Source organism: Bidens hawaiensis, unplaced genomic scaffold (assembly GCF_021521415.1).
Source record: "Bidens hawaiensis isolate Kalapana, Puna unplaced genomic scaffold, B.hawaiensis_p1.1 tig00419396_1, whole genome shotgun sequence".
NCBI lineage: Eukaryota > Viridiplantae > Streptophyta > Magnoliopsida > Asterales > Asteraceae > Bidens > Bidens hawaiensis.
In genome coordinates, this window is record NW_027504847.1 from 344,821 (window position 1) to 357,326 (window position 12,506).

The 12,506-nt window shown below is 36.1% G+C and overlaps 1 protein-coding gene across 1 annotated transcript; it reads right to left on the minus strand.

The window, feature by feature from the left end:
• Positions 1-9,018: 9,018 nt before the first annotated feature.
• Positions 9,019-9,903, minus strand: LOC143608572 (uncharacterized). Its single transcript, XM_077083582.1, has one exon. The coding sequence runs from the start codon at positions 9,901-9,903 to the stop codon at positions 9,019-9,021; it is 885 nt and encodes a 294-aa protein (XP_076939697.1).
• Positions 9,904-12,506: the final 2,603 nt, after the last annotated feature.

Below are 12,506 nucleotides of genomic sequence, written 5' to 3' on the forward strand. Positions count from 1 at the left end.
TCTCTCTCAAGCGTATATTCCTTATTTTGTAGGCTAGTAGAATTTTAAGTTAATTAATGATCATGCAAATAAACTATCTATAAAGAGAGAATCATGAAGAATGTATGTAGAAATAATAATATTTAAAGATAATGGTATAATGATCATGTTGTAGGTGAAATCAAGTGGTGTCCATCTCTTTGATCTTATCTTATCTTAAAGAAGCAATTTCTTTAGGAGCAATTTCTTTAGGAGACAAATTGGTTTTAAGAGTTGACATATAGGAAGTTGGTGAAGTATTATACTTAGCCAGCTAGCTAGCTTATGTGATACCAAAATCTATTGTCGCATATCCACTTTAGCTTGTTTATATATCCGACTCCATCCCAGTTGTTTCATGCTGAAAATCATGTAAAGGTGCGCGGGCCGCCCTACGCGCCCCCACCGGATTAGTCGTGTTACATGTGACACGAATTTTATATGACAAGTATCACTAAGGTATAATTTATGATTTTATTCAAAGTGCAGCTAATGATGTTGTAGTTTGAATCAAATGGTGACCATGTCATTGATCTTATCTTTTCACCCACTAAAAGAAGTATTTGGGGGGACGAATTGGTTTTAAGGGTTCACTAAAGGAAGTTGGTGAAGAATTAAGTTTAGCTAGCTTCTAGCATTTCCAACAGGTTATCTAAAGTGTTTTGATTGGGTTCTCAATATTTTATAGAGTAGTTATTAATGGTTGTGAGCTTGAAGGAGATCAAAAAACTTTTGTTGATGAGTAAATATGGATAAACATTATTCACCATTTATAATTTTTAATGGTTTTTTTGAAAGTTGAGGAAAGAGAAAATGTAATGGTAAAAATATAAAAAAATATTATTTAATTGAAAAAGAAAGAACAAGTAGTGTTTTTTAGTGTAATTATAGAGATGAAGATAGAAATAAGGATGGACATTTTGTCCCAAATACCTGTACTCGTACCCGTACACATACTTGTACCCGTACCGATTTAGCTTATTCGATACGGGTATTAGTATTCATTTTTGTTGAATTTCGATACATGACAATCGGGTACAAGTATGGGTACGTTTGGTATTTTGTACTTGTTAGTAATATATAGGGGTTTGATTGAGATTCTTCGTATTTAAAATATAAAATAAATTCTCCAAGCATGTTATTATTGAACAAGTACCAAATGTTACTTCAATATTAAGTAATATAACATCCAAGACTCGAACCAACGAGCAGATCACTTAAAGTCGGCAACAAAATTAGAGTTTTTCAGTACTTTCTTATCATTAAATCGGCGGCCAATTTGGTATTTGTACTAATTTGGTACCCGTTACATACTTGTGCAAGTACTGATACTCAGACTAATTCAGGTTGTTTGTTACTTGTACTTGGTACCGGATTCAAGATCCTCGAAGATTTGAAAATAAAAAAGCAAGTGGTACAAAAACGAGTACCAACTGAAATACCCGTACCATACCGAACATTTTGATACGAGTATTGTTACATGTTTTTATTGATTATTGGTATGGGTACAATCGAGTACAGGTATACAGATACATGTACTATCCCAAACTATCCCTAAATAGAGTTGCTGTTGAGAATGCTCTACCCGAATCTACTTTTGCGTATCCACTTAGCTCGTTTATCTAACTCTATCCTAGTCACTTCAAGCTAAAAATCTTATTAGGGTAGGGTGGGTGGGGGTGGGGGGACTACTCTTCACCACCTGAGTAATTGTGTTAACTGTTATATGAGACACAAAATTTATATGACAAGTGTCACTAAGCTAATCTATATTATATATAATACACAAAACACGAGTAAATTAAGACATTCATTGTCATAAAATACACAGAACACGTGTTACCCTAAGTTCCTGAGCTTGTTTTGAGAAGAGAAAGGAAAAGAAAGTAGAAGGAATTAGAAAAGAAGGGTGTTCCAGAGTTGTTTTAAGGAAGGAACAAAAAGAAAGGAAAAGAATTGAATGGAAAGTTGACCCATATATGTTTCCTTCCAAATCGGGAAGAATCCAAGAGAAAAGAAAGTAGAACAAGTTTAACCAAACTCAAATTACAAAGTTACCCTCTTCTTCCTTGTGAAGCTTCGTTGTTTTAGTAATTGTAAATCAAATTGTCGTCCATCACCACCCTACTCCGACGCCTCAAGCACACTGCCACCTGCAACTCTGATAAACTACTCTTATTTTAGTTTATGCACTTTATTTAAGATTTAATTGCAGTACTCAATTATGTAAGGGTTAATACTCTCTGCCTCTCTCGGGTAAAAATTGAATTAACAAGTATGCAATTCAATAGCTTGGTTGTTCTTTACTTCAAATTCTTATTAAACATCGATTATGGGAATGAAATTTTAACCTATGCAAATTTGGAGCAAACTTCTGTTGGGTTTTAGGCTATGCAGATTTGCAGCAACTTGGGGATTTTTTTTTCTGTTAGATAGATATGGCAATGGAATTGGATATAAACAAGGGTAGCCAAGAAATGTTATCAAATGTATCTTTTATTATAATTATACTTAAAAGGGTATAATAGTAATTTTGTAACTTTCTTTTCTTTCCTCTGACTCGGAAACACACAAAATGTTTAAATTCCTTTCATTTCCATCAAACTCGGGAACACAAAATAAAATCACATTTTTTCCTTTCATTTCATTTCTTTTCTCACCTAGTTTCTTTTCCATTCTTTTCTCTTGTTAAATGAAACTCTGGAACAGAAAGCATGAGGTATATGTGTTAGTAAGGGTAAACTTGTCTTTTAAACACAATCCATTCAACTTACAAGTTTGGTCCCTCATCTTTAACTATATTATGTTTTTAATTTAAGTTATAAACAAACTTCTCACCCATGATTTTTAAACGACTATAGCCTTTTCAAACGTTAATATTTTTATAAAAAAATTACACCATAAAAACGAACATTTTATTCCCTTTAATTTGGATATGATATTTTTATAATTTTTTTCATTTTAAATAAATTAATATGTTATGTAGGGGGTGTTCAGTGTCGGTTTTGATGGTTTTTAAGTTAAACTTGTGAGTACAACCGTTAATACTGATTTTTTTGTCGCCCAAAACCAAACTCAACCATTGAAAATTGAAACCAAATCGTTACTAACAGCCTGGTTTCAGTTTGGTTTCACAGTTTAAACTTTAATAATAAATTTAGTTTAAAATAATTATTAATTTAAATGCACCATCAATTTTAACTAAACACCAACATAATATGATACTTGAGAGTATCATATATAAAAAATGATAATTTTAGCCACATAAATGGTAAATATTAATGGAAGATCTAGGACGTGAAATAATAACAACAAATATCACAAAATGAATCTTACTGCAATTAGGTTAATTTGAAGTTGTATAGCCAATTTATTTGTAATAAAAAGATTATGTTCAATTAAATTTTAACTATATCTAATATGTATTACAAAACATATCTAATAATTAATAATAAAAAACATTAAAATGCATTTAACATTTACAGTCTGGTCTGGTTTCATATGGTCGGTTGCTAGTATAAACCGCGAACCAACAGTTCACTACGTTTTGAAAATTTTGAAACCGACCAACAAACCGAAAGTAAAAAAAAGGAAAAGAAAAAAAAAGTCAAACCAATGATCAGTTTAAACGATTTCAAGGTTCTAACCGAAATATAAACACTTATATTTGTTACGTGATTAACAAGTTCAAACACTCGCTGCATCGCACGGGCACCCGTTTAATTAATCATTATATATCAACCATAATTAGTTGAAAATTAAATAGAAGAATAATGTAGCGGTTTTATAGTATGAGAAATTCACATGAATTAAGGGTATGTTTGGTTAGAATTAATGGAATGAAAAAGGAATGGAATGAGAGAAGGAATGGAATGAACAAAGGAATGAAATGGATCATTACCATTCCATTGTCTTGTTTGGTTAACCCATGAGAATGAAATGAATAATTACCTTATGTTGTTTGGTATCTAAAAAAAATTGTATGAATAAAATAGAAATAATAAAAATATTCTTATCACAAAATATATTTTTTTTACAAAAAAAAAAAAAATTGAAATGGCGACGGTGGTGGTGGTAGCTCCAGCGACGAAAATGGTGGCGGTGGCAGTTAGCCGGATGGTTATGGTGGTAGGGGTGGCGGTAGTAGAATTGGTAGTGATGGCGATGGTAGGGTGGTGGTCAGGCAGCGACAGTAGTGGTGGCAGTTATGGTCGGGTGGCGGTGGTAGTGCTGGTGGTAAGGTGGTGATGGTGGTGGCGGAGGTGGTGGCGACGGTGATGTAAGGTGGTGGTGGTGGCGGCGACGGTGACAGTCAGGTGGTGGTGGTGGCAATGGTAGTGGTGGTGGTTGTTGTAAGGTGGTGGTGGTGTTGAGAAAGTAGGGTAAGGGAGGAATGGAATGAAAAAAAAGAAGGGGAGTGGGAAGGAATGGTTTTGATGGAATGTGATTCCATGTGTAATGGATGATTCCGTTCCATCGAGTAACCAAACACCACGTTCTTCATTCCCACGTAATGAATCATTCCATTCCCCCTGTCATTTCTACATACCAAACGCTATCTTAATGTAGCGGTTTTTAGAGGTTCTATAGTATGAGAAATTCAAATGAATTTGATGGGGAAATTAGACCAAATGATGTTCTTATATTGTCGAATCGACTCAAAGATTATATAACGCCCTATATCTTAAATAATCTCTATAACATATTTAATTGTGTACGATAAGGTCCCAAATTAAATTCAGTTTCGAAAACTTCATTGTAAATCAAGTTTTATCAATCAAAATATCGATACATTTTGTTACGAATCTAAGTACTAAATTAAATAAGTATTTTGTTCTAGTTGAATATTGTTTCGTTATGGCGTTCTAAGCTCAATTACGAAGTTTCGAAGCTAAAATATGTCGGTTTCAAGCTTAGTTATGGTGTTCTAAGCTATGTTGTAAACAATCATAGCTAATTTAAAGGTTTAAAACTGAAAATAGATGTATAAAAGACAGGTCCCAAGCAGTGTTGAAACATTAAATGAGTAAACTTTGTATACGATACAATTGTGTTTCTGAGTCTCGCTGCTAAATATCTCGTGCTTGTATAAGTGAAATTTATATTCTTTTCGGCCTAACCCAAAATATCGTAGGCCCAACGTACAATATTCAATTAATTATTAAATAACAAAAACCTTTTGGCCTAAATTCAATATATTTTGTCTTTTTTTTTCGGTTCAAAATTTTCAAGCTTTAATGAACAAACCAAAAAAAACGAAACTAAACTAAAGTACCACACCCAAGCCAAAAACCGAAATAAAACAAAATGGAATGGTATTATTAAACAATAAGGTTCAAAGGTTTTGTTTTTTTTATTCACTGTATATTTTTCTGATACAATGAACAAGAAGATACAAGGTTTAAATAGGAAATACAAGAAATACAAATATGGGAAACATAATGAATGGTAGCCAAAATACATGGCTGTAAATGAGCATGGAATGAATGCACGAATATTTGATTGAGAGAGAAATATTGAGAGAAAATTAAGGAGAGAGAAATACGCAAATCTCAATACTCCCCCTCAAGGTGGAGCGTGTAGATTTCGCATGCCCATCTTGACTAGAAGAAACTCGAGTTGTTTAGCCCCCAAAGCCTTTGTTAGTAGATCGGCTATTTGTGTCTTTGTGTCAACGTAAAAAAGGCTTGATTTCCTGTGACTCGACTCGTTCCCTGACAAAGTAACAGTCCATTTCCACGTGTTTTGTTCGTTCGTGAAAGACCGGGTTGTTAGCGATATGTCGTGCCGCATTGTTATCACAGAAGAGAGGTGTAAAGCTATGTTGTCTTGTTTCTAGTCCTTCTAACAACCAACGCATCCACAAGATTTCACTAGTGGCGTTGGCCATTGCGCGATATTCCGCTTCAGTTGAGGAGCGAGAAACGACTGATTGCTTCTTTGATTTCCACGAGATAGGAGCTCCCCCCAAAAGAAGAACATATCCTGTCCTAGACCTCCGAGTGAGTGAGCATCCCATCCAGTCAGCATCACAGTATGCTACCAAATCCATTCCTCCTTCTTTCGGGAAGAAAATACCTTGTCCCGGAGTTGCTTTTAGGTAGCGAAGAACTCTCATGGCTGCGTCCATGTGTTTCTGTCGAGGGTCCGAGACGAACTGGCTTAAGACATTTACCGAGTAGGCAAGATCAGGTCTCGTGGCTTGGAGGTAGAGCAATCGGCCGATTAGTCTTCGATATTTGCTAGCATTGACACGAACATCCTCTTCTCCTTTATCCAGCTTCACATTCTGTTCCATTGGGAAGGTGCATGGTCTACATCCTAGCATTCCACTATCTTCAAGGATGTCAAGGGTGTATTTTCGTTGACTTAGCACTATCCCATCTTTGGTTCGAGCGGCTTCTATCCCAAGAAAATACTTCAGTGGTCCGAGATCTTTGATACTGAACTTGTCATTCAGGAACTTCTTTGTTTCTTTGATTTTGTGTTCATCATTTCCTGTCATAATGATGTCGTCTACGTATATGAGGGCGGTAACAAAGATGCTACCTTCCTTGTATATAAAAAGCGAGTGGTCCGCAGCGGATTGTTTGTAATTGAGTTCCAAAAGGGCTGATGTAAATTTTTGATACCAATTTCTTGAGGCCTGCTTCAACCCATATAGTGATTTCCTTAGCCTACACACCTTTGTTCCTCCCCCTTTATCGTAACCTTGTGGTATTCGCATGTATACCTCTTCATGTAAGTCACCATGCAAGAACGCATTGTTCACATCGAGTTGATGAATGCTCCAATCCCTTTTGATGGCGACGACAATGAGGCTTCTTACAGTCACCAACTTTGCTACGGGGGAAAACGTGTCGTGGTAATCGACACCTTCCATTTGTGTGTAACCTTTTGCTACGAGCCTCGCTTTGTACCTTTCGACTTCACCATTTGGTTTAAATTTTGTTTTGTACACCCACTTCGAGTCTATAACTCGTTTTCCATTGGGTAGATCTTCGATGGTCCAAGTACCATTTTCTTCAAGGGCCTTTATCTCATTTTGCATAGCATCCCTCCAATGTTGATCCTGTACAGCTTGTTTAAAACTTTTTGGCTCACCATTTTTAGTGATGGCCGCCATGAAGGCTTTATGAGTTTTTGAAAATTTTTCATAAGAAACGAAGTTGGCAATGGGACATACCGTTGAGGGTTCTTGATCGGAGGCGGGGGGCGGATGGTCTATAGATGGCGGAAGCTTCACATCATAATCTTTAAGTCGTGTGGATCTAGTTCGAGTTCGTTTCTCCCTTCCTTGTGCAACATTTTCACCAATTTCATTTTGGGTTTCAGAAGACTCATTTGTTGTTTCTGTTTGAGGAGTGGTATTATTCGGCCCATTAAAAATCTGTCCGGTATCACCATCACTTGGGCTAAATTGGTTTGGCACTACTAGTTCTTCTTCTTCATCATGTTGGTCTCCAAAACTCAAATTTTCAGTGCTTGCTTTATTGAATCTACTGGGCCCATCTTCTTCATCTATAAATGTGGTAAAAACATCATCCCTTTCACATTTAACCTGTTCTATTTTTGTGGCAAATGGAAAAGTCTTTTCAGCAAATCGAACATCCCTTGAAGTAATAATTTTTTTACCTTTTGGGTCATAAATCCTGTATCCTTTTGTTCCATTAGGATACCCCATGAATACACCCGGTTTCCCTCTTATCTCAAATTTGTCTTCATTTGTTTCAATGCTTCGATAGTACGCCAAACAACCTAGGACCTTCATGTGGTCGTAGTTTGGTTTCTTGCCGTATAGTAACTCGTATGGAGTTTTGTCTTCAATGACTTTTGAGGGTAACCTATTTATGATGTATGTTGCTGTCAAGACGCATTCCCCCCAAAATCTTTTCGGGAGACTTGCTTCAAACATGAGGGCACGCGCTGTATCAAGCAAGTGCCTGTGTTTTCTTTCTACGATTCCGTTTTGTTGCGGAGTATGTAGACACGTTGTTTCCAACATGATTCCCCGTTCTTTATAGAAGTTCATCATTTGGTTGGAAATGAATTCCCCACCGTTGTCGCACCTTATTCTTTTTATTTTCTTTTCAAATTGTGTTTTGACCATCTCGTAAAAATGTGTTATGCAAGTGCTTGCTTCATGTTTATGTTTGAGAAGGTAGACCCATACGCTTCTACTATAGTCATCTACTATTGTTAGAAAATAGTTGGCCTTTGTAAACGAAGGCGTACGGTACTTACCCCATATATCACAATGAATGAGTTCGAAGCAAGCATTTGTTTTGGTCATGCTAGTGGGAAAAGGTAATCTAGTAAATTTAGACTTCATACAAGAATCACAAACGTTGTTATTGTTCTTAAAAGAAAAATTACTAAGAAGCTTTATTTGAGATAACTTCTCATCACTCGCATGTCCGAGCCTTTTATGCCATAAATCACTAGTTACCATCATTGCCTTCCTCCTAGCCCCAAGCATCCCCATTTGATATAGACCATCTTCGCACCTACCCGCTCCAATCAATTTCCTCGAATGTAGTCCCTGCATAACAAAGAAATTTGGAAAAAAAGTTATGGCACAACTTAGATCCTTTGTAAGTTTGCTTACGGACAAGAGATTAAAAGTGAATTGTGGAACATGCAACACATCTTGCACTTTTGTCCCATTTTGTAAAGTATGGCTGCCCTTTCCTTCGACTGGTATGCTTTCTCCATTCGGTATGATTACAGGTGGTTCGTCTCTCGATTCGACTCGATTTTCGAGAGCATCGGACCTGTGTGTTATGTGTTCCGTACATCCGGAATCGACTATCCATTTATCATTGTGTCTAAACTTACCAGCCATATTTGCGGTGCGTGGAGGCTCACTTTGTGCAGGTTTTCCTTCAGTAGCGAAATGCTTCTGGAACTGCTCGTATTGCTCTTTTGTCAGGCTTGAAATCAGGTCCGGTTCTGTTTCTACGCAGGCTGCCTTTGGCTTCACTTTTTCTCGTTTATTCTTCACGTTCCACCATTCTGGGTAGCCACTATCTTGAAACAACCATCTCGTGTATGTCCGTCTCTGCCACAGTGATCACAGTGGCCTTTGTTTTTCTTCTGGCCGACCTTGTTCGGTGACCCGCCGCGTTTTGCGGAGGCTTGGAAAGCCATCGTTTCATTCACAGGTTTCTTCACGCCAGCTATGGATCTTTGCTGCTCATCTTCGGCAACGAGATGGTATGCATTTCTCAAAGATGGGATTGGTTTAGTGGCGAGTATTTGGGTTCTAATGATGGAGAACTCACCATCTAGACCCATAAGAAATTCATAGAGATGCTCCTTTTCCTTGAGCTCCCTAAGAGATTTTCCAATGCCACATGTACATCCATTGCATTTGCAAACCGGAGCAGGCAAGAAGGATTGCATCTCATCCCATAATCCACGCAGTTTCGTGTAATAGGCTGAAATGGTCATCCCTTCTTGTCTAGTGTTCGAGATAGCCTGCTTCAATTCATACGCACGCGGTGCGCTTTCCTTACCGAACCGTTCCTTAAGATCCTTCCAGATTTCCGACGCCGAATTAGCGTATTTTACACTTCCCCGGATTTCTTTCTCCATGGCTGTAGTAAGCCATCCTTTAATCATCGCATCACATCGCATCCATGCCATATAATTAGCATCGTCCGATTCTGGCCTTTTGATGGTTCCATCGATGAAGCCGATCTTGTTCTTGGCGAACAAGAAATTCTCCATCTCTTGGACCCAATCAAGGTAGTTGTTGTCGGTCAAAGCATCGTTGACATGCATCTGCCTGGGATAATCGGAGGGGTGGAGATAGTATGGCGAGTTGTGGTTTGGGCTGTTAGCATCGGTCTTGACAAGATCTTTGTTTGCACCTTCTGCCATATCGGTGAGATAGTGAGAAAGGCTTTAGGATTCGGTTTTGGATCGAGCGTATTGCTCTGATACCATAAACAATATGGTTCAAAGGTTTTGTTTTTTTTATTCATTGTATATTTTTCTGATACAATGAACAAGAAGATACAAGGTTTAAATAGGAAATACAAGAAATACAAAAATGGGAAACATAATGAATGGTAGCCAAAATACATGGCTGTAAATGAGCATGGAATGAATGCACGAATATTTGATTGAGAGAAAATTAAGGAGAGAGAAATATTGAGAGAAAATTAAGGAGAGAGAAATACGCAAATCTCAATAATTATTGGTTTTTGGTTCGAGTTTAGCCAAAAACTGAACCAACCCATGCATACGCTTTGTAGAGTTTGCTTGTAGCTACTTCTACATTAAGTAATAATTATCCTAATCAAATCCCATCAAACGATCAAGTCTTAACATATAAAAAAAAAGATGATGCATTTCTTCATTCAACACAAATCCTCTGGTCCATGTTGAGCCACTACACCTAAACACACAAATTCTTGTTAATAAGTGACTTTAGAATAAGGTACAAAAGTAGCCAATTTTTTAATGGGGTTTTAATAATAATAAAAGAAAGGGTTATGATTTTTTTTTATTTTGCGTTCAGATTTTTTTTTTAGATAAACAAAACCCAAAAAAAATTTAAGAAAAAAAAATCATAACTCAAAATATAAATAAAACACAAAAAAAATAAAAAAAGTAAAATGTTCCTGGCCCGTTGTCCTAGTTCATAAAAAAAAGGAGCAATAAACCGAAAAGTTGACGAAAACGAAACAAAACCAAAACTGAACTGAATTGATAGAAACCGAAAAAAAGATCAAAACGAAACTAAAAACCTGAAACCGAACATAAATGAAATTGAGAAAAACTGACCAAAACGAAACAAAAAACCGAAAACGAATCCGAAATCGACCCGTCTAGTGCAAAAACACGAAAGAAACCGAAACCCAACCCGTCCAGTGCAAATACTCGTGTCGGCACGAAACCTCATCCGGGCCAAAACCTAAATCGATATCTCATATATCAGTCCTTGACCGATATCCGATGTTTTTCTGCAATAACTACTTAGGATCAAAATACTCAAACCGAAGAGATGTCATATGTTGTGTTGTTGCACAACATAATATGGATTGGAAAGAGAGAACCCCGCACTTTCCAACAGATTCTTAGCTTCAGTTTTCCTACAATGATGTGTTTGCTTCTTTTTCATAACATTCAAAAAAGATAATAAGAGAATTCAAGTTATCAATTATGTGGTTCTTACGTTATATGCTTCCCATCCCAATAATATTCGTCCTTTTTAGTATCGATTGTTCTTCGCAGCCGCACCTCCTTGTTATCAACCTTCAAATTACAGAAACCATTAATACTAATTAAAAACTAAACACTTTTCCGTGCAGACGAAACAAAATTCAATAGCAATGCATAAAAAAGTAGCAAAACTCATCTGGCAATAAAACAGTTAATAAGTGTGACCAACATTTTAATAATAACATTTTATGTGTTTTGATCAACTACTAAAAAGCTATGAAGTTGTCTGTTCTGATAAATTCTATTTTTCGGTTTATGACCAACATTTTCTAAACTAAGAATACAATTTTATTGTAGAACATAAAAGGATATATGACTAGACACTTTTAAACTTAATGTAACAAATGTTTCATGACGAATCACTCACAAAGGGTCGCTTATAACAAAACGAATTGCTGCAAACATAAATCAGGTAGGTTGAGATGCAACAAAACGAGCGAATAAATAGATAGTTAAAAGTTATAGAGTTACACGTACCATGAAAAATATTAGACTTCCCAGATCCATTTGCACCAACTGCAGTTTAAATTTGAATAATTATAATCATAGTTCAAAGATTATCGCGAAAAGAATACATAGTGTTAACTTAGTTGAATCTTTTCAGGAACGAATTGATAACCAAAACACAAACAAACACACAATTTTAGGATGAACTTTCGATTACAATAATCCCTCATACGATATCCTTAATCATGGTTATATATTTATAAAGGTCACGGTCCACAATAGGTCCAACCTGGTCATCTCTACGTGACGAGCCTATTATAAATATATAACAAACATCATTTCCAAGCCATGATAACAGATAAAGATAAATACGAGAAAGCATTACATGAGAATAAAAGAGTATTATTGGTAAAAGAAATATAAAAAAGTATATATATCATACCAAGACAGTTAACTTTCGGACTGAAATCTTCGATAGCAATTCGTTCTTCATAGTTCTTAAACCCTTTGATAATGACCTGTACAGCCCCACAAGCAAATGCAGATGATATAATTAGAATAATGAATAACTCAAGACAAGAAGAAGCTAATTAATAAAAGCAATAGAATTCTCTCTTGATTTATTGATAAAACAATGTCCCTATATATAGGGAAGAATACAATCTAAAAATAAGGAAAAGATATCTACAAGAAAATACAATGATTATCTCTAAATAAGTAATTATAATCTATTCCTAAATTAATGCATAATCGGCTTGGCTAAGACACCCCCTCAGTTTGAGCAGGAGGAGGACAGACGCTCAAGCTGG